General features: G+C 52.9%; 1 protein-coding gene across 1 annotated transcript in view; it reads right to left on the reverse strand.

The window, feature by feature from the left end:
* Ttc34 (tetratricopeptide repeat domain 34) overlaps nucleotides 1-8,485 on the reverse strand; it is a 28,994-nt gene extending 20,509 nt beyond the window's left edge. The window contains exons 1-2 of the mRNA XM_029555829.1: nucleotides 8,417-8,485; nucleotides 6,844-7,667 (exon numbers count right to left, since the gene is read on the reverse strand). Of these exons, the coding sequence (XP_029411689.1) occupies nucleotides 6,844-7,624 (781 nt within the window). The 5' untranslated portion in view covers nucleotides 7,625-7,667; nucleotides 8,417-8,485. The remainder of the gene's footprint in view (nucleotides 1-6,843; nucleotides 7,668-8,416) is intronic.
* Between the last annotated feature and the right edge of the window lie 14,352 nt (nucleotides 8,486-22,837).

The raw sequence follows: 22,837 nt of genomic DNA on the forward strand, positions 1-22,837 counted from the left end.
TCTTAACCGCTGAGCCATCTCTCCAGTAAGTGTATGAGTGTTTTGTCTGCATGTATGTAATGCCTGTGGAGGCCAGAAGACGGTGTTGGATCCCCTGGAATTGCAGTTATAGATGGCTGTTAGCCACCATGTGGGTGCTGGGAACTGAACCTGGGTCCTTTGCCAGAGCAGCCAGTGCTGTTAGCTGCTGAGCCATCTCTCCAGCCCTTTGTTTTCTTTTCCTGTTGCACTGAATCTCTGGTAAATGATAAAAGGGAGACTGGGCCACTACCGCATTATTGATTTTAAATGGAATGTTTCTGAAAAATTTTCACCAAGTGTAATTATTTATGGTGATTTTTTGTTTGTCTGTTTTTTTGCTTTTGAGATAGGCTCTCACTTTGCAGCCCTGGTTGGCCTGGGACTCGCTTTATAGATCAGGTTGGTTTGGAACTCACGGAGATCTGCCTGTCTCTGCCTCTACCTCCTGAGTGCTCTGATTAAAGTGTGCACCTCGCCTTACTTTTTGTGGTATGTTTTGATAGGTGCCATCACTTTCAATGAAGAAAGTTTCCTTTTATTCACTGCTTGTAAAAATTTTAGGTGTGTTACATATATAGTAATAATATAATAATATAAGACAGTTCTTCTGAGTCTATTGTAGGACCATGTGCTCATCTTCATTGCATTACTGAGTGTAGTGAATCTTTATTATGGAACTATACAAGTCCTACATTATGTACTGGGGTTGTGCCTGGCACACACACCACAGACAAAATAATAAGCCAACCTAAGTGTTTATTAGCAGATAAAGGGATAAAGAAAGTGTGATACATATCTGCAGTGGAATGCTATTCAGCCACAAAGGAGGTGAAATCCTGTCATCTGTGAGAATGGGGTTGGACAGCATCATGGTACCTGGACTAAGTCAGATTCAGATCTGCTGGCTCACCTGGACCACTCATGTGACTGCAGCATTTGGTGCAGAAGGGCCTAAGGGAGCCTTGCTCACATGCCTATCAGCTGAGCCTCTGCTGTAGCTTGGGTGAGTGTCCCTCAAGGCCTATGCTTTAGGGTTTCAGTGCTCAGCCTGTGGTACTATTGGGAGCTGGTGAGATCCTTAAGGAGTGTGGACTCATGGGAAATTTTCTGGGCCTATGGGAACCCTAGACTCTCTTCTCTGTCTTTAGCTTCCTGACCGGCATGAGGTAGGGCACCTTCCTCTGTCTCATATTCCCACTGTGAAGTGCTATTTAACCAGAAGCTCAAAGGCAGCTGGACAGACTAAGCATGGATTGAAACCCGGGAGCCCAAAGAAACTTTTCCCCTTTATAAGTGGGCCATCGCAGATGTTTTGTTACAGTGAGGGAAAGCTGATTAATAGCATCTCTATGTGTTCTTACTGATTGCGAATCCAGCTTCTTATATGGCACTGGGACCCCTCCAAGGTTACAGAGCCCCCGGAGGCCTGGGCTCCAGAACCACATGGCCCGTGACCTCACCTTCACCATATTCTGTTGGTGTCTCTGGGTGTGGCACAGGACTGTCCTCTGACCAGCAGATCATGGACAGTTGCCGTCTTCCCAAGCTTGGTTACACCCTCTTGCCTAGGATCTTTATAGTCAAGTTTGTTGACTGCTGTGCTCCATAAGAAAGAAGGGTTAGGGAGAGTCAGCCGCTCCTCCCAACCAACCAGTCAGTCCTAGTTGCATGAGGGGATGGGGCTACAGGTATATAAGCTGAAGAAGCCATGGGGAGGCTCTCGTCATTTTGTGCAGCTGGGGGGAAGTCACGATTCATGTGTGGATAGAGACTTTCCAGTGTGGCCTTAGGAGGAGAGCACCCACATGCCTGTGAATGAACTGTCACCCACTACTATGTAAGTAAGCTCAATAAATTCACTGGTTTCCCAGAATGCAGTTTGGTAAAATTGGTCCTTGATTTGTCATGGGGACCAAAGGAGGATGGGGCTGGACATCGTTTGCACCTCCCAGAAGGGATTTAGCTACACTGGGGAAGTGTCCTGGGACGATACGCCTGTCCTGGCCAGCCACTTCTGCTGTCTCTCGGCTTCTAGTCCACTGTGAGGTGAGCAGCTCTGCCCCTTTCTACCTCTGCCACCATGATGCGCTCCGGTAGAGCCAAAGTAAACATTTCCTCATCCCAAGAGGTCTTTTAGGAATTTGACACAACAACAAGAAAGTGACTAACATGGTCACAAGTGCTCAGGGAGCTGTGGAGTCCAGATATTTCTTAACGGTTACCAGGAATTTTGTGTCAGACTGTGTTTATTCAGTGTCTCGTATCATACATGTGTGATAGGCATGGCTACTCACTGAGAAGGGTGAAGGCAGGTGAAACAACATAGGGTACTAGCTGTGTTTCGAAAGTCCTCAATTGCCAGTGCAACACTGTGACAGTATGTAGAGGTAAGAATTTTAAAGATGTATGTATTTATTTATTTATTTACTGTATGTGTATGTGTGTGTGCCTGAGTGTGTGTATGTGTTCCGTGTTCATGAAGTACCCATACAGGTCAGAAGTGGGTGTTGTATCCCCTGAAACTGGAGTCACAGACAGTGGTGAGTTGCCTGATGTGGATTCTGGGCGCTGAACTCAGGTTCTCTGGAAGAGCAGCAGGTACTCTTAACCACCGAGTCATCGCTCCAGTCCCTGTTCCCCCATCTTTGGTTTTGTGAGACAGGATCTCAAGTATCCCACGCTGGCCTAAAACTTGCTGTGTAGCTGAGGCTGACCCTGAAGTCCTGATACCCCTGCCTCTACTGACGAGAGAGACAAGAGAGAGAGAGAGAGAGAGAGAGAGAGAGAGGACATATATGTATATACTTGTGTGTGAAGGTCAGAGGTCGATCTCAGGTGTCTGCCACAATGATTCTCTACCTTAATTTTGAGACAAGGTCTTTCAGTGAACCTGGAGTTTACTGGTGAGTGAGCCCCAGGCATACTCCTACCTCTGCTTCTATATCGCTGGATTTACAGGCACATGTTACCCCGCCTGGCCTTTTAAAAATGTGGGTGCTGGGAATCATACTCGAGTCCTCATGTATACACAGTAAGAACTTTCCGTGAGCCACCCCCCCAGCCTGAGAATCCTGAGGTGGGCTTAGACCACAGGGGCTCTGCTCTCAGGGTGGAATTCAACATGGCGAGTGCAGTTGCTTTTTGCCCCTTTGCCTTCCACCTTCCACCACGGGAGACGACATTCAAGGCATCGTCTGTGATCAGTGTTGCCAGTCTTGCCAACACCTTGACCTTGGACTTCAGCCTCCAGGGCTGTGAGCTCTCCAGCTTCTGTCTGCCACATTGCTCAGCCTTTGCTACCTGTTTTGCACATGTACAGATGAACTATGGACTGAAAGAGGTTGACACGCTGTTCCTAAGAGCTTTTCAAGGTAGCCTTGGGATCAGGTGGATACATTTGCAGAAGCCATGTTGTGCTGGTGACTGGTGCCACTTTGACCTGGGTGGCTTGGGTCTCTCTGATGTGTGATTCCTGGGAAAGTCACCCCTTGTCTGCGTCAGAGCCAGGACAGGCTTAGACATTCACCCCAGAGCTTCCCGTGGGGGCTGGGTCTTTCCGTGAATGTTCATCCCCTGAGGCTGTAGCCCTCTGGGGGTTCTGAATGTCTGTGTGTGTCTCCCTGGTGACTGAGAATGACTTCTGGGCATTTCTTCTGTTACAAATGGGAATCTAACCTAACTTTGTGACCAAAGTCAAGCTTAAACAATCTTATGAGGCCTTGGGTTCCTCTTGTAACCTAAACATACAGCTTTAATCCCTCATGACCCTTCCTTGCCCCGATCCAGAGTAATTTATGTGTGTTGTAAAAATAGTAAACTCTGAAAAATCATTGAAAGCAACAAATTATTCCCAGTTTATGTTGCAAACAACAGGTGGGATTATATGGATAACATCTGTTTGTGTTTGTGTGCTGATCTGAGTCAGTAGAGGTCAGAAGGGGAAAATCCTCTTCTGATAAGCCAAGGTTCCTCTTTCCCATTTCATGCTGGATGTACTGTTTCAATAGATACAGAGCAAATCCTTCGTTTGAGAGAACGGTTCCAAGAGAATTCAAAACACAAGTTCTGAGAACAGATTGGTTTTAAGTAATGCCAAGAATCAAACTGTCTTTGTTCAGAGGCCACTGTACCATGGGATCTCTCTGCCATAGAAAACCCTCCCTGTCCTGAGGGTGCGTGTCTGTGATTGTCCCCGAATTAGAGATTTTTTTGTATCACTGGGACCGAAACACTGGATACAAACCTGACATTTATTTTGGCTCATGGTTTCAGAGGATTTATCTCATGGTTGCTTGGCCTTGGACAGAACGTTATGGCCAGGGAGCGTGTGGCAGGGGAGGTTGCTCACATCCCTGTTGTCAGGAAGCTGAGAGGCAGCAGGAGTTGTCTGGGAATAATACACCCCCAAGGACACATTCTCAAGTGACTTACTTTCTCCAGTTCGATCCCACACCCTCAAATAACACCACTGTCTGGGAACTGAGCATTTAAAACTTGAGTCCGTGGGGGACGTGTCACCTCAGACCCCAGCACTCCCTCCCCCCAGCTACTGCGGATTTGTGCTTTGGGTGCTGGTCTCTGGTCTCCTCTGCTGTCTCGGAAGTTCAGAATTCTCTGTGATGTCTGCCTTTTCCAAAAGTTTGCGGGGGCAGGGGTGGGAGATCAGGCCACCGCATGAGCTCTTTGACAGGCACGAACGTTCCTGTCTGCCTTCTCACTCTCTTTGTTTGGTTCTTCCCTTGCATTCAGGTGCCCAGGAACCCGGACACTCAACACTGTCTCTCCTCACTGTATCCCAGCAGGTTTGTGCCGCCTACCCCCTCTCTGCCTAGGGGTAACCCTTTGGACCTGACCACATATGGAAATCCACAAACTGTGAGCTGAAATAAACCCTTCCTCTCCCTCCTCCTCCTCTTTTTTTTTGATTGAATTATTTTAATTTTATATGTTTATTTTGCCTGCATGTATGTAAGTATACCCATGCATGCAATGTCTGCAAAGGCCAGCAGAGGGTGTTGGATCCCCTGGAACTGGAGCTGCCATATGGGTGCTGAGACCTGAACCTGGGTCTTCTGCAAGAGCAGCCAGTGCTCTTAACTGCTGAGCTATCTCTCTGGCCCTGAAACCTTTTCTCTTTACAAGTTGATTATCTCAGGTATTTTATTACAGTAAGAGAAAAGGGCTAGTACACATCTGCTCCTCCTGCCCCCACTCCTCAGTCTAATTTCCAAGTCAGACTCTTTAAATTATTCTTGGTCATCCACTAAATCTGTCTGCAGTCCCGCTACATGCGACTCAGTGACAACGTAAACCATCATTTCTCTGCAGTTCTTTCTCCCAAGTCTGAGGTCCATGGTCCCTTGGCACTGCCTGGGTCAGTCCCCCAGCTTCTCAGCCCTGCTCCCCAGCCTCCTCCCACCTTCCTAGCCTCCCTCCACTTCCTCCCACCTTCCCAGCCTCCCTCCACTTCCTCCCACCTTCCCAGCCTCCCTCCACTTCCTCCCACCTTTCCAGCCTCCCTCTAACTTCCTCCCACTGTAGAACCCTGAGACCCTCTTCATTCACCCGCTACCCCCAATCCCTCCAGACCCCCACTAATTGCTCTTTTAGCTTCTGTAAAATGCTTGGCTGACTCTACTTCCTCCCACCTTCCCAGCCTCCCTCCACTTCCTCCCACCTTCCCAGCCTCCCTCCACTTCCTCCCACCTTTCCAGCCTCCCTCTAACTTCCTCCCACTGTAGAACCCTGAGACCCTCTTCATTCACCCGCTACCCCCAATCCCTCCAGACCCCCACTAATTGCTCTTTTAGCTTCTGTAAAATGCTTGGCTGCTGCTTTAGACATGCCTAGACATGCCCTGGCATGCCCTGACCCCCCGCCTGCTATTTCCCCCCCCCTCCAGGAAACTATAGATTAAGCAAGCCCACGCATAAAAACTGCCCTATAAGGTAAAAACGGAGACTCCTGGCCCCACAGGTAACAGTCAGCACATTCCACAGCCCTGAGAATAGCACCTACCAATAAGAAACTTCCAGGGCTGCATCTTATACATCCAATCGGTTTAAAATTATATTGGCGCGCGTGGGCTCTTTGAACCAATCAAAAATTATTTTCTGTTTTTCTACCCCCCCAGCACAGATCCGTTGAGTTGGTGAGGTCTGAGAGCCCAAGCTTAAGCCCGAATAAACCATAAACCTTTGCTTTTGCATTTTGGTGTGTTGGGTCCTCGGTGGTCTTTTTGGGGTCCAGCGGATGAGGTACAACACCACCTTCCCAGCCTCCCTCCAACTTCCTCCCAGCTTTCCATCTCCTGACCTCCTCCCAGCTTACAGTTGGTCTATCCTCCCTCTGCTCCTGTGAGACAGTTCACACACAAGGGCAGAAGAAACTAAAAATGCAGCTCAGAGTATTCACACCAGTTTGGAAACCCTCCTATGCAAAGTCCTCCAGAGCCCACCCCGGAACTCTCCTTCCTTTTTGATTGAGTGACTGGGATGCACCCTGCTGCCCTCCCTACTTCTAGACACCCTGAGTCTTCAGTGGCAAGGACATTCCAAGCTCTTTCTTCTCAAGGGCCTTAGTGTCTGGCATCTGATGTTTGGACTCTTGGTTTTAGTTGAAAGGCCTCCTCTGAGACGCCTTCTCTGCCCAACAGCCAGTCACACCTTGCATTCTGTAAAGCAAGATTTCTGTTTGCTCTTTGGCTCCTCTGTCTTGTCGCTGTGGTAGCCCCAGTCCTAGCCTCAGCCACCGTCCCTCTCCCACCTGGGAGTGACTGTCACCATGGCTCTGTGGGATGTGATTCGTGAATCACTCTCCTACCTTGGAGTCTGTTCCCCATGGAGTCAGGCTGAAGGTCCCGGCTGCACACTGCCAAGCAAGTCTGAAACCTGCCCCCCCGTAGCAGAGCTTCAGGTGACAAGGCAGCCATCCAGCTGCCGCTGGGGTCCAGCGCCTCCAGCAGTCCCCAGCAGTTGATCTCTTGCTGGCTGCTGCCGCCTATGGCCTCTTGGTGTCCTGAGAGATAGTTTCTGAGGGCGCCGAGAAGTGTGGAGAGGTAGGGCTGCTGGTGGGTGCGGATGAAGGCCACTGTTCGATCTGCATTGGAGGCGAAGGCCTGGAGATAGGCAGCCATACCCTCACTGGCATGGTCCACCGACAGGACCCAAGCCAGGGCGCGGGTTAGCTGCAGCTCTAGGGTCTGTTGGGAGTGAGTGTCCAGCAGGGCATCGCACCGTTGCACCACTTGTTTGTAGTGCCCATGGGCCAACAGGCCGGCCAACGGGTACAGGACAGTGGCAGGGTGGTCTGGGCAGAGGGCACCCAGGAAGGCGGAGGCCAGCGGCCCAGTCAGGGAGACCACTGCCATGCCGTCCCAGTGAATGGCAGGGATCTGGCTGTCCCCACGACACCAAGCCTCCAAGGTGGCTACTACAGGTGCCCCAGGGGCCTCAGTCAGGGCAGTCCTCACGTGCCTCATGGCTGAGGGGGCGTGGCAGCTGAAGGCAGCCAGGTAGAAGGCTGTGGCCAGGGCTGGCTCCCCCAGGGCCAGGTGCCTGTCCCCCTCCCGGCAGAGGCAGGTCACAAGCTCCTGGGCAGACATCGTGTGTGGTCCCCACTGGCTCACGTCTACTCTTCATAGGTACCTGATGGAGGAGAGCTGTGGTTAGTGCCCAGAGTGGCCTGCCTCCCTGCCCTGATGCCACCCGAGCCCAGCCTCGGAGCAGCCTCCCAACTCTGCCTCTGGGACTCCAGAGCCTGGGTGGATACTGTTGGGTAGAACCTGGTTCCTAAGGGACATTTGTGGCACCCCCTCAGTGGGTAGTCTCCACCAGCTGGGAGTGGGTGTACCAGGCTGGGTTCCCAGCCACCACTTTTTGAGCCTCAGTTTCCTTCTGTGCAGAGTGGGATGGGACCCTGCCTACTCAGGTCAGTCTAAGGGGGCCCTGAGGTTCACATGGAGAGCAACTGAGTGTTTAAGAGGCCAGGAGCCTGGACAGACCCTGGGGCACTTGGCTCCACATCATCTTTAGGTAGGCAAATGACTGCAGCTTCTGAGCGCCAACCCAGGGCCACACCTCTTCCCACCTGCTCACGTCTGGGTGATGTGGGCTGGGAGGACACGTGCAGGGATCAAGGAACACCTGCCTGGCCTGGGATGGAGGCTGGGAGCAATGGTGGCCCACCCTAGTGTCGGGAGTGAGCTCTGAGACCTATCTGCCTTCTCATCCCCAGTCTTCCAACTCTGGGCCCTTTAATTCCTGATCTCCCAGGTGCCTTCAATAAGCCCTTCCTGGCCAAGTCCCCCCCCCCCCGCCTCTTTCTGTCTCTCTCCCTCCCCCACTTCCTCTCCCCCCTTCCCCTCCTCTCTTTCCCCCATAATACTTATACTCACCCGATGTTTTAAGCTGAATCAGCCTTGCCCTGGGGAGGGAAATGCTCTGATAGTCCAGGTCCTTCTTGGACTGGAGTCAGGGGTGGTGGGTGCAGCTCTGAGCCAGCCCCAGGTGCCCTGGACTCCTGTAGAGACACCGCCCTAACACTGCAGACACAGGCCAGTCTTTGGCCAATCTTCTCCAGTTTCCCGGGAGAGTGTCAACACCTCAAGGATATTTGGCTGCTCAGCTGCGCCCCCTGGGGCCAGGCGGGTTCAGGCTGAGTCCCCACTTGCCCAGCTCTGGTGGCTTCTTTCTGAACTAGGGGTAGGGAAGGGGGTGGGTACAGCTCCTCCAGGCCAGGCTTCCCTAGGAGGCCTTGGAGCAGAGATGTTAAGTTCTCAGGGGTGTAGAGCCCCATGGCCAGGTCTGGTCTCTCTCAGCACATCCAGGCTCTGTATCTGACCCCAGAACTCAGCTTTGTTTGCTCCGGTGGTTTTCTCACTACCCACCCCCACCTGCACCCTTCTCCTGCAGGCCTGTGTCCACTTGGGTCCCGTGGGTCTTCCCACCTGGCTCTAGGTCCCTGCTCCTTGGGATGGACAGGTGGACCAGGACCTAGTTCTGTGCCCACAGCCTGTTTTCTGGGGTCATCTTGGTTCTGGCCTTGGCAGTCATGCTGAACCCCTCCTTGTTGGTGAATGGCCAGGTCTGGACTAAGAGCTAGAGTATGTAGGGTGCTCTGTTAGGAAGAGGAATGGGGACTGGGGCCTGAGACCTGGGCCCAGGTCCAGGCAGCTATCCTAGAGGGGACCCTGAAAAAAAGTGGGGTAATCCAGTGCACCTCACTGCAGAGGGCATCTGCTCCGGGTATTCCGTCCCGATTCACCACACCAAGGTGTCTAGGTGTGGGGCCAATGCTGGCTCCCCTGGGAGCTCAGGGAACTAGGTGAAAAGACTGCTGGGAGCCAGGGTCCTCCGATGTCCTCATTGGCTAGCTTTTGGGATGTGGTCCACAGTTCACTGATAAGGAAGCCATGAGCCAGGAAGGTCAGGACTGAGGTCTGGGCTCAGGGCAGGTATGGTCAGGAAGACCCATCTCCTGTATGGCCTACCTTTGCTTCAGCTTCTTGACATTCACAAAGGCATAGAACCCTTGTGACCAGCACAGTGGTGAGAGCTGATTAAGAAATTTCCCATTATGTTGCTTTGATTACTTTCATTTTAATTACCCTAATTAGGCTAGCTCTGTAATGGAGTGGGCCGTCCTATGGGGCTGTTGGAAGGGCCTGGGGCACACAGGGACAGGTCTATCTGACAATGGCAATCACATTAGCCCTGATCTGTCCCCTGTGTCCCTGCCTGGGTGTGGAACCTGAGTGCCCGCAGGCACTGGCCAGATGAGCTGTCTTCTGGTTGGGATTGAGCTGTGACTGCAGCAAGCCAGGGTACTGCTGGTGGCCATACTGCCTTCTACATTATGATTCTGTTCCTGATTCTGTTGTGTATAAAAACTGGGAGCTGGAGCTGAGTGGGGGAGGCCAAGGCCCTGAGTTTCACAATCCAGGCATGGGAATGGGTCATATAGTTTTAGTCTTGACATTCCAAAGGACTCCCACCATTTCTGACTCCATTCTAGCTGGTTGCCCCCGGGATCCTTGCCCTGTGCACTGCAAGGGAGCAGGCATGGCTGTCCACGGCCGGCCACAGAGAAACGGGGTCTCACAATGTGGAAGTGCCAGGTTCCCACTGAACCTGCTGCTCTAAACATCTCACGTGTTGGGAACCCAGGAAGTCTGAACAGGAGTCAGCCTTGCCCTCTAACAACCACCCTTACATACCCTATGAGAACAGCTACCCAAGAGGTGTTCCTGACACTTGGGTTAGCCCTCAGTGCTGATGACTTGGTATCTGTGGTCATGCCTGATCGGAGGAAGGGGCAGGTAAGGTCATGGCAGTCCTCAAGGTTCCCTGTATGTATGTCCAAGCAGAACCTTGAGGTGCTGTTCATTAAGAAGAGCCTTGAGCCAGGGTATTCACAGATGGATAGAGGATGGGGAAGAAGTTGAGGGACCTGCCAGAAGCTGACCTTGTGCTCTTGTGGAGTAGGGGTAGGACAGCCATGAGTCACTGCCCAGAGACAAGGCTCTTGGGGCCTGCAGGGGCTCTTTCTCAGCTCCCCAGTGTGAGCCTCCAAATACATGGACATCGTTGTATAGCCTGGAGGTGATTGCTCATGGGGGGTCTTTATCGACCCTCTTACCAGCCCCCAGATGCTCTCCCCCAAAAAGCTGGATTAGAAAGACCCAGTATATATGTCTTTCTGACAGTGAGGTGTCTCCCTCACCTAGTGGGCGGCGGCAGCCACCTCTTGCTTCTCAGATACTGACACATCCCTAAGAGCCAGGTTCAATCTGGTGGCTGGGAGACTGCTCCTCCTGCCAGGTGGGGGTCTGGGCCCTCCTGAAACCGAGACCCACTTTTGGTGGTGGATCCAGGGTGAAGGCCTTGACATGGTTCAGGGTGAGCTGGTCGGCCTTGTCTACCCAGTCCAGGCCCTCAAGGGAGGCTGAACTTCTCTCCCTTTGGCATCAGCATAGCCCCCCGCCCCAAGGTTTTCCCTGGGTACCTTGTCCACCTGCCTCCCACTCCTGTGCCTTCCCAGGTGCTCACCCAGGAGGTCACTCATTGTGTCCAAGTCAATATGAGTTAGAAAGAGTAGCTCAGGGCTCCACCCAGGATCCCGCAAAGGCAACCTTGGGCTCTCAGGGGTGTTTCCCACTCTCCTGCTGGCTCAGGGCCCATATATAGAACTGGCTTCTTTGCTGAGCTTGGCTCCTTACCATACCCATCAGGGCTACCTCCATCCCACACAAAGTGCTCCGCCAGGCTTTGTGGAACACCTTGGGCCGCCCTAGTCCCTGGGGCTTGGGACCCCCCTCCCCGGGTTCTATGTAACCTCATCCAACAGAGCCCCAGGAGGTTTACCTGGGGTGGCGTTCAGGACCTGGGGAGATCTTGGAGTCGCCCGATGTGGTTTCAGCTTCTCTTCTCTGCTGACCATGAGCAGGGATTTTAGGCAAACAACAGGGAAGAGGGGCAGGAGGAGGTCTCTCCTCTCCTCTTCCTTCTCATAACATGGATGCTGTCTCTGCCTCGGTAGCAGGCCTGGCAGCAGGCAGACACATCAGAGCCACACCTGCTGGGGAGCCGGCTTGTTTTGTTCCCTGGGGTCTTGTTCCATGCTGGGATCAATAATGTAGAGGTGTGGAGGAGGGGGGTGTCCCCCCTTCCCAGCCACCTGCCCACCTGCTGCTTCTGGTTGGTGAAGTCTCTCCTACAGAGTGCATTCTAGAATTATAGCTACTTCCCGGCTGTGGGTGAAACTGAGGGCCAGGTGCCCGAGTAAGGATAGGTTTGCAGAGTCTTATGTCCTGGCTTGTGGAGGCTCCCCATCTAGATAGAGGTTTCTGGGTTCTCCAGGTTGATAGCTCAGCTTCAGATAGTGCTGTTTTACAGACGGGAGGCTGTGACCCTCCATGACTGGTCTGCTCAGTGGGGACCCTGTCCTCCCAGTGATACTGGGTCCTGAGGCCCAGACCCTCAGGGCGTCCCTGACAGGGAAGTGTCCTAATCAGAGCCCTGGGTTTCTGTCCACCCAGGCACAGGGGATCAGCTAGAGTGAGGGGATGTCCTTGGACCCTCCTTCCGAGCTGCTTCTCTCTTCACACCCACTTGCCCCACTGTCAAAGCACAACACAATTGTGACCGCCCTCATCTAACCTGTGCACCCCCAGCTTGTTCAACTCCTGAAGTCTGGCTCACAAAGCCCACCCAGGTCCCACCCTGCCCCCTCGCCCCCATCTCAGCACCCAGATCACTCACCCCAGCCGCAGTGACCTCTTATTTATTTACTTTTATTTTCTGTGTATGAATGTTTTGCTTGCATGTATCTAAGTGCACACATGGTGTGCAATGCCTACAGAGGCCAGAAGAATCTGGAACTGGAGTTACAGAAGATTGTCAGCTGCCATGTGGGTGCTGGGAACTGCACCTGGGTCCTCTGCAGGAGCATTCGGTGCTCTTAACCACTGAGTCATCTTTCCAGCTCCCACAGCAGCCCCTTGTACTGCCAGACCCCACCCTGCTCCTCTATAAGCTGGTTCCCCCTATTCCAGCTTGACGCCTTCTCACATCCTTTGGGTCTGGTCTCAGCCATCTCCCGCCTTTAGGCAGACCTTGGCTGACAGTCCCATGGGAGATAACTTCCCTGCTCCTCTGTGCACCCGTCTCCACCAGCCCTGTGCTCACTTAGGTATTGGTTACCTCCTCGGGATGCCAGCCCCTGTCTGGGAGCTCAGGGTTGGGTTGCCACCACCCAGCAGGTGCCTGGCAGGCAGCCAGTAAGGCGGAGAGGAAGAAGAGGAAGGAACAAGGTTCTACCCAATGTTTCCATGTGCTGCTGTGTAGGGGGGATCCTGGTCCTCTAAAGGTCAGCCCTGAGACGCATATGTCTCCAAACTCAGCCCCTTGATCAGACGCTTCCGGTTGTTGCTGAGCAGAGCAGATGCTTGAGCCGGTTCCTTTAACATTAAGAAGTTCCAGAAGTTTCCTGGCCTCCTTTGCCTACTCTTTCCCCTAAAACTTTGTCACCAACAGGGCGACAGGGAGAGATTGATGGCGCTGCGCCGGGAGCCACTCCGCAGTCTGTGTACACAGCCTAGATTGCCTTGAACTAACGAAGTTTATCAACCAGGCCACCAGGAACCATTAATCACGCCGAAAAATAACAGAGCAAAATGACTTTTCAAAATGCCGTGGGTATAATGATCATCTCGCCCATTCTGCTAACTGCAGCCATTTGTGCCTGAGATACTTAAGTATGCAAACAGTAATTAACGTGGTAATGAACGGGGGGCCCAGAGCCTCCCCTCCCTGAGCTCATTTGCATGTTAATTATCATCAGCGACTAGGGAAACAAGTTATAAACAGCCTAATTAGCACCCGGATCATTTTTACAAGAAATTGTGTGCACTTTGACATGAGAGCAGGCTTTAGATTAATGACACCAGGTGGAACTGCCCCTCCTGCTGGGGTGTCCTCTGTGCCATGGCCTGGGTGATTGGGGTGACAGAGAGTAGCTGTTGTGGGCTGAGTGTGGAATGCAAGAGTCCAGCTCACCTGAAGTGGGGGCAGAGCAGGGGGCCGCTGGCAAGGGGAGCTGATTCTAACTCTGCTCAAACACCCAGGAAACTATTCAAGGCTGGTGCCATGGTGGAAAGCATGGGGCTCAATCTACCTGGTTAGAACAAGCTGGGTTCATGGTGGAGGGGGATGAGATGGTCCCAAGAGGAGCTGTCCAGGGTGACGGAATGCTAAATGGCTCCATAGAGTTTTGCTCTTGGCACCAGGAGGAGGGCGCTTCTCTATCTTGTCAGAATTGCTATAACTGGACTGGACTGGCCACAGACCCCAGGTGAGGCCTGGTCACAACTTCATCACAAAGTCCACGCTCTTTTTGACACGTGGAGCTCCTGGCCCAAACAGGCTTTGATCCTCACTAGAGACTGTGTCAGTTTTCGGTGCCTCAGCCCTGATGTCTGTACAACAGCCCTGTGAGGTGCCAGTGAGGCGGCTCCATGTCATCAACTAGGAAGCCCAGGTCTAGAGAGGTGAGGAACGTGCCTGAGGCCTGGGCCTTGGTGCACACCAGCCTCTTGTTACAGGTAGCTTCTGATCCAGGACTTCTGCACCTGCCTCTTCCACGTCAGGAAACGTCTTTCTGCCCACAGTGTTGTGTCTTACTCTGCTTGCTAGAGCTTTTGTTAGGTACCTGGTCCATCAGGTCTTTGCTTGGGCTCTTGTCTGCTTGCAGTTTCCTGTCCGTCTTGGCACTTTGTGACGCTCACCTTGGCACACAGCAGGGTCACTGAGTGGTGGGGCTGGTGCTTGAGCCTGGCCCCTGCCTTCTCCCAAGCAGTCAATCATCTCGGGAGCAGATGGGCCAGCCCCAAGCCGTGGCTGAGCTTTGGGTCTTACGACTAAGCAGGCATTGTTCCAGGCACCCTTCCCTACCCCAGCCTCACACCCTTGAAGCCCACCAGTTCCTCATGGGCTCCTGGGGTTCACATAGGTGCTGACTGGCATGGCAGGAAGGCTTCCTCCACCTATTACCTGAGCTTCCTGGGGAGATGTGAGCAAATGTCCACTCATCCTAGACAGAGAAGCGAAGTAAGGATACCACCAAAGTCCAACTTGGAACCAGTGAAGTTTATGAGGGTCACTTACAGGGCTATAGATGAGGGGTGCTTAGTGCTTACAGGAGCAGAAATGACTCACAGACAACTGTATCACCAAAAGTCCACCCAGCACGGGTGGCAGCTTACAAAACCAGGAGACCCGAAGTACATTGCACAACCCGCCAGCAGCTCAACGAGTTGGAGAGTGCCCTTCTGGGCAGCTCGTTTGGTCTGAGCCTCTGTGATCTCCTGTGGGGGATCAAGACCCCAGGGGCACGAAGCCTCTGGATGAGCTCCAGCTGGCACACGTCCCTTTCGGACACAAGTAGGGAGAAGCTCTCCTTGTCCGAATCGAGGATACAAAGCCAGGGAAGGAAAGGACTTCCAGGAGTGAAGCCACCCGCCCTGTGTCTCGAGGGACCTGCAGCCTTGGCCTGTGAAGTCACACAGGAGAGAGGAGGTGCAGATATGGTAAGGATAGTCAGGTCCAGGCTCTCTGGGGTGGTACTTGCTGCTTGGGTCTCGGGCCTCATCAGGAGGCCCCTGAAGGTTGGATTCCCATGTACGTGAGTCTGACTCAGTGGATCTGAGACCTTGAATCTATATGATCGAGTGACACTCTCTGGGAAGTCTGTTGTCAATGGGGAACGCTGTTAAGCCTGTGATGGCCAGGTGGACTGATTGGCCACACTTCCTCCTTCCTGACCCAGAGTCAACACTGGCTCTGCCACACCTAATTCCTTTACTAGAACCTTGTTCTGTCCTGTTCCTATCTGTCCAGGGACTGAGACAAAACCTTAGCTTTCCTGTTTCCCACCTAGTGCTGCCCTCAGGCGTGTTCCCTGGTCAGGCAATCTGTAGCATGATCTCCAACCTCGTCCATGCTGTGCCTATGGTTGGTGGTCAGCAGATGCTCCCTCACCCCCCCCTTGAAGTGGAAAGGCCGGCAGGCCCCTCACGGTGAGGACTTGTGTATTTGCTCATCAGGAATCAGTCCAGGCCTAGTTGAACTTCCTCCTGACCCCCACGAGGGCTGCCACTGTCTCTGGTTTCTTACCAATCCCCGTTCAAGGCCCCTCCTTGATCTCCCTGTGATGTCCTACTCCCTGTCCAGTTTCGGGGCTTTCTTGTGGCAAGGATAACAGCCAGGATGGATGGGCGTTGGGTACTTAGCTCATGATGAGTCACAGGTGTGGCAGGGTGTGAATGACATATTGGGGATCTGCCTCAGGTCCTCAGCCGAGTGCAGCTGGGGGTAGTGACAGCAAGTCGTATGGGTAAAGGCTCTCCGTGGATCCAGGAGAGGACAGTGGGTCTTCTGGTGGCGCCAGAGTTTTTATGCAGACGCTTTTGCTTGACACTTGAAATAGCTCACCCTTGTCTGTTCTGCAGGGCAAGGTGACCCCCATCCTCTGATGAGCAGGCAGATTGGGCTTGCCTGGGTCCCAGGGTGGCAGGCCATTAAGGGAACAGCTACAGGGACAACTTGCATTCAGGATCTCTGGCCCCAGTGGGAGGGGGTCGATCTCTAGGCCAGTGCCTGCCTCCCACCTAGAGCCAATGTCTGAAACCAGGAAAAGCAGAAGTGTGGGCGGGGGGCGGGCAGCATGAGGGTAGGCAGGTAGAAACACGGTGGCATGCCTCTCCACTCCCAGCACAGGTAGACATCTGAGCGGAGATGCTAGGCTGCCTGCCCCGGATCCCCAGATTGCAGTGTGGCCAGGATGGTACTGGAGAGCGAGGCCTGGTGACTCAGACTGACACTGTGGGCTGGCGGTGTGGATGTGGCTGGTTCCTTCATGCTGTAGTCTGGGGAGCTGCTGACCTGGGAGTGGCCCAACTTGCTGTCCCCAACCTGTCTCAGGGTGAGGAAGGTATTTGCCTGGGGCACTTTTATCAAAGGCACTTTACCTGATGGCATTCAGGGTGTAAAGCCTTGTGATTTGAGGTGGGTGAGCACTCCAGGGTTCAGAACCACCTTCACTTTGACCATCTGAGATGACCACTCTTCCCTCCCCTGTTGGTGACTGTGTCATATCCGTGAACCAGGTCACACCTGTGGCTCTGGCTGCTGTTACATCTGACTTCTTAGAGGCTCAAGGTCCTCAGGGAGACATGTCTCAGACTCCTCTGCCTGGGGTCAACTCTGCTCTGCTCTACAGCACAGCTGCCCCCCAAGACCCCTGCCAAACTTTGAACCCTAAAGTTCTCCTGTGCGGGTGTAGTGGGCAGAATAAGAGTCCCCGAATGTCTTGGTCCTGATCCTTGGAGTCTCTGTCATGTTGCCTTCTGGGGCTAAGGGGACTTATCTGGGGGATTAAGTGAAGGGTTTTGCTGGGGGAGGTTGGCTGGCAGTGTGACTACAGGTCCCATCACAGACAGAGGCGGAGCCAGAGAGAAGTGACAATGAACAGAGGTCAGAGCGGTTGCTGTGCTGCAGGCTGAGGGGCCATGGGCCAAGAAACAGACAGGCCAGAGCCAGACTCTCCCTGGGGACGCCAGACAGGAGCCAGCTGCCCACATACAGATTTCAGCCCAGAGACCACTTTGGATTCCGACCTCCGGGAACTGTAATATGTTTCTATTGTTTTTGTGGCGGTGTCTGCAGACAAAGAACAGCGGGAAGGAGAGATGGAACCATCTCTGAGAGCACATTTTCCACGCAATCCCCTGGGACAGACACCACTGGGGCCGGCATGCCACTGGTCAAAGCATATCCCAAGTCCGGGGCAGGGCAGGAAGCACTCCTAGGGGAACAGGGCAAGGGAGGGAATTTGCAATTGTGGGAAACTAAAATACCACTCTGTATTTGATCCAAATATCTTCTTCCTTGATGCCCCAAATTTCCCAGCTCCATGAGTCCTGACCACATACACATCCTTGTACTCAAAACCAGGCTCCTGGGTAAGCGTCTTGTCTGGGCATGGTTTATCTGGAGTGGGGGGCTCAAGGCTGAGAGGATGGATCTCACCCTGCCGGGCCCCTCCAGCAACCCTCTCCGCTGCCTCAGAACCACCTCTCTCCTAGGGGGTTGCCAGGAGCCACTGACGGCATCAGGGACCTTGCATCAGACACAGAGCCAGCCATGTCCTTGTGGGGTGAGGCTTCAGCCCTCATCCGCAGACCCAGACCTTCTGGGTAGCCTCTTCCTTTACCCTGTCAGGTCATCAGCGTAGGCTCTGAGCTGCTCCCTCCTGATGTGCCTGGTAATGGATGCCGTGGAGAGGACCCTCTTGCTGCTGGGACTGCCTCAGAGCCTCCTTCCAGAGTTCCATGGCCCACTGGACAGTTCTGTGATCCGTTATGCTGGAAGCGATCTTATGACATTTCCTTGCTGTGAGACTTCTCACAGCCTTTACATTCCCGAGCATGACTCTGAACACAGTGTCCCCCAAGCACTGTCACTCAGAAAGCATGTGCCTGACCCAGAGAACTCAGCACAGAGCCCTGGGCGGGGGGAAGAATGCCATTTTCATGACCACTGAAAATGACCCTTGAGCATCCTGTGTGACTTAAAACTAGGTGCAGGACTGGGGAATGGCTTGCTGGGTAAGAGCACTTGCTATACAGGCATGAGGACCTGAGTTTGAACCCCCAGCACCCATATAAAAGCTAGGTGTGGCCATGTGTGCCGGTAACCCCAGCATTGGTGGGAGGAGACAGGCAAATCTGAGCTCCTTGACCAGCCAATGTAGCTGAAATGGTGAGAGGTTCACTGAGACACCCAGTCTCAAAGATAAGGTGGATTGAGCTGGGTGTGGTGGCAAACACCTTTAAGCCCAGCACTTTGGAGACTGAGGTAGGCAGATATCTTTGAGACTGAGGCTACCTTGGTCTATATAGTGAGTTCCAGGCCAGCCTTAGCTCCAGGGAGATGCTGTCTCAAAAAGACACAAAACAAAACCAAATGAAAGGTGAATGGGTTGGTAGGTGCTTGCTGCCAAGCTCGATGAATGGAATTCAGTCCCTAGAACCCACCTGGTGAGAGACTTGATTCTCACACGTTGTCCTCAGACCTCTCCACACCTGCACAGTAGCACATGTACCTCCCAATAAATGAACAAATAAAATAAAAAGATAGCGCATGGTAGCAGATAGTTGACATCACGCTCTGGCTTCCACATGTGTGCACATGTGTGCATGCATTCATAGACACATATGCACATACACAGAATTGTGGGTGAGGGTAGATTTCACCTGTGTGCTGCCTTGACCTCAGGGGTCTAGTGGTATTACCCCATAGCTGCAGGTGAAAGTGACCAGGTTCAAAGCACTCCAGGGACTGGGGGTGCAGTGGAAGACGGTGGAGTTTCTGAAGCTAGTGGGTGTCAGGAGAAGGGACAGCATACATACACACATCCATCCACCCATCCATCCACCCATCCATCCATCCATTCATCCATCTATCCAGTTTGTTAGCTTTCCTGTGGTGACAGCCAAGCTGGACCTTGATGACTGAGGACACTGATTTTTCTTTTCTAGCAGGCATTCGGTGGGGTTAGTTGGGTGGCCAAGACTTTCTGGGTTCTGCTGGGTCATCTGGTCTTGACTCAGCTCCATTCAAAGCCAGGGAATGAGGCCAGACATTGCATTGAGGGCGATGTCCTTCCCTGGGCTTGGACTCTGAGGCCAGTTCTTTTATGGTTTGAGAGTCTTGTGGTTATAAAAAGCTTCATCTTTCAGGCCATGAGAAAGGTCACTTGGGCCCACAGCCCATTTCCCTGAGGAGCAACCGTCCCTGTCCCCTTGGAGAATGGGAGCGGAGCCCAGAATTGGCACACTGAGGCGGAGCTGTGGGATCCAAGTTTGGCTGTTCAGAAATAATCTCTGTATTTGGAGTTGTTGATACCCACGGTGCTGAAGAGGCTGTTATATTGCTCAGATCAGCCTGTGGCTCTAGTTCAAAGTCACTTACTAGTGTAATATTGAAGAATAGTTAGATTTTAAGTCGAGCAGCACAGGGCACCTTTACTAAGTACACTGGCAGTTTAAGGGCATTTAAAGATCCTTCTGTGTGTATCAATTGAAATCATCGGTAGTTAGGAAGGTTTGTTTATGAGACAGCGGAAGTTCTTATAAAGGAAAGAAACTACATTTATAAATATATGAACCCCTGTACCCAACTCCTGAAAAAAAATGATTGCAACTTTGAAATAAAAAAAACAGAGAGGGCTGGAGAAATGGCTCAGTGGGTAAAGGTGATTGCTGTCAAGCCTGGCAACCTGAGTTTGATCCCTAGACCCAAGAGGCAGAGGAGAGAACCGATTGCTGTTTTCTGGTATCAACATGTACACCATGGCATGTGTACATCCCGGCATGTGCACCCCCCCCAAATAAATAAATGCAATAGAAATAACTGCAACATCTCCTTAATAGGAAGACTACCCACTTAGAATAGGGAAGGGATGTGGAAAGACACTTTAACAAGACACTGGGGCTGGAGAGATGGCTCAGTGGTTAAGAGTCTGTTCTGCTTTTGTGGAGGACCCGAGTTTAGTGCCCATCATTTACATGGGGCGAATCACAGTCTCCTGTAACTCCAGCTCTGGTGGGTCTGATGCTCTTGTCTGGCCTCTGTGGGCACCTGAATGGATGTACACAAGCCCCCCGCCCCCAGACACAGACAGACAGACACACACAATTAAAATTAATGAAAATAGATCTTTAAAAAACAAAAGGGCAAAGAAAAAGAATAGAGTTTCTGTGCTGTTTGGGGGCCTCAAGAGGAGTGAGTCTCTTTTCAAGAGTCCAGACCCCTGGCAGGCAGCAGTGGTAGAACTGGGCACTGTGGCACCAGGGGCAGGGATCTGGAAGGACCTCCTGGGTTCACTGTATTGGGGGAGGTGGTGGGTGCCTCCTTGTGAGCTGGCTGCTGTTCCTGGCTGCCTGGACTGAGGCTGTAGCTGACCCTCCTTGATCTGTGACCTCTGCCCAGAAGTCAGCAGGGCAGTGTCTAATGGTGTGACTCAGAGCCCCCATAGTCCCAGCTGAGCCTCCAGACCTCCAATGGGTTCTAGAATTCTGGTGGGTGGGGAACAGGAGCCTGTGGATTTGGGGGCTTCTGGGCACTGGGGGAGCCAGGTCCTGAGCAGAGCACAAAGCCCCCCAGTAAGTGAATGCTTGGTCCCGCCTCAGGGGAGGGGACAGGGGTAGGTAAATGCAGGGGGTAGGGGAGCTGGGCTCCAGGGAGCAGGTGGGGCCAGCATCTTGCAAAAGGGACCACCCTGCAGCCAGTCCTGCTGCCCTGGGGCACCCTAGCCTGGGCCACATACTTAACCAGTCATTCCCATCCTAAGCCCTGCCCACTGATGCCAGGCAATGTTGTCTCTACTTGTTCAAAGTTCACTTCCCTGAGATCATTCTGGGGCCTCCCTTGGGGGTCCCTGCCTGAGGAGGCCCAGGATACCACCTTGTAGAAATAAGAGCTCTAGGTGGGACAGGCCAGAGAGGCGTTTGGTGCCTTATGCCTTAGTTTATCTAGGCAAGGTAGGAAGATGAGCCTTATTGCTCCTATGGCTGTTTCTGTCTGGGGTGAGCAATGACACTGGGCACACTTGAGGTGGAGCAGTCTCTCTGTAGGGGGTGGTCTCTTACCTGCACCTTATCCCTTTTGGACAAAATGGATCCTTATATGTGCCTTCATCAGGCTGTGGAATGAGGCACCTCACGTCCTGTGGCTGTTCAGGGCATGGTCAGGTGGAGGGGTTTGCCTTCTTGGCTGTGGTCATTGCTTATGGTAGCCAGCAGAGGGCGGCCACACTCCACATCCCAGGTGGTACTTCCACTGGGAGCAGTGTCCTCCTTTCCCAGAGTCAGGGGAAGCGTGGGGCGGGGGCACACAAAGACCAGGGCACAGGGTGGGGAGGTGGTCCTGGACCTGGTCTCACAGGATCACCAGGAACGGGGTGGGAGAAGTGTGATGGGGTCTCTGATTTCTTTGGGATGGGCCTGCACCACAGTGCCCATACGTGTGCGGTCTTGGGATGGATGGGGGCAGAGGGTATAGGGTGCAGAGGGAGACAAGATAGGTGGGGTCACTTGGGGCTGCCCAGCCAGCTGCGCACAGGGGTTGTGGTCTGAAGACCAAATTGGCTGCTTTTATCTGGCTGCTCTCATGTTGGGGGAGTCGGGTGGCAGAGGGCTCGACTGTTTTCACCAACAGAAACAAATTTCCTGTGTTATCTTTTCTGGTGGGCAGTTCCTCCTTACTGACCCCGCACAGGTAGAAGAATAAGTTGCGGACATGCTTCGATAGAGGGTGCTGACTTTCCCTGTCATGGCCTCCATGATCTGGTTGGGAATAATTACCTTCCCTGGCTGGAGGTGGTGGATGGAAAGGCAGAGCCCCTCCCACCATAGGCAGATGAACCCCTGTGACATGTGAATGCGGAGAGGGGTGAGATTGGGGTTGGAGGTCAGGCTTCTAGGTAAGCTGAGTCTGGGCTCCCTGACAGCCAAAAGAGGTAACGTTTACCCTCCTCCGTAAGGGAGCATTGAGGAATTGTTCACAAATGGAGAGTTCAGAGGGAGTCCTTTCCCCCGGCCCCAGGGAAAATGAGGCGTCCCTCTCCCCACACCCCCAGTCTTTCAGAACTATCAAGGACAACTTGAAATGGGCAGTAAAACAAGACCACCCCAACCCCGCCCCCCAGCCGTCAGGACAGGCCTGGGACAGTGTCTGCAGGAGTAACAAAGCTGATGCTGTGGAAATGCTCAGACCCGGTGACTGCTGCTGGGAATCCAAGCAAGGCTATGACTCAGAAACCCCGGGGGGCTCTGGGAACAGAGATGTTCATCATGATGTTATTTATAGTGCTTGGAGTCAGGAGAGAACCAAGCATCAGCACTGGAGGAAGAGCTAAGCAGGTGAGGTGCTAGCTCGAAGCAGAATTTTACTCTGACGAGATGAATTGTAACAGGAAGCTTAGTGGGTGGCACATTGGTTCCCAGAGATGTCTGGGAAAAGCAGACAGTGGCTGACGATTTGTTGTCTCAGACTTTGGAGCTCAGAGTTCTAAAATGGAGGTGTGGGCAGGGTGCGTCCCCTCTGGAGGTTCCAAGGGTGAACCCTTTTTTTTTTTTTTTGTCTTTTCTAGTGTGCAGAGGCCCCCCATATTCTCAACCCCCGCAGTCTGTCATCTGGTCTCTGACCTTTGTTCTGTTGACTTAGCTCCTTCTCCAACTCTGCCTCTTTTTGTTAAT

The sequence above is a fragment of the Nannospalax galili genome, unplaced genomic scaffold (genome assembly GCF_000622305.1).
Source record: "Nannospalax galili isolate Female #2095 unplaced genomic scaffold, S.galili_v1.0 scaffold806, whole genome shotgun sequence".
NCBI classification, from domain to species: Eukaryota; Metazoa; Chordata; class Mammalia; order Rodentia; family Spalacidae; genus Nannospalax; species Nannospalax galili.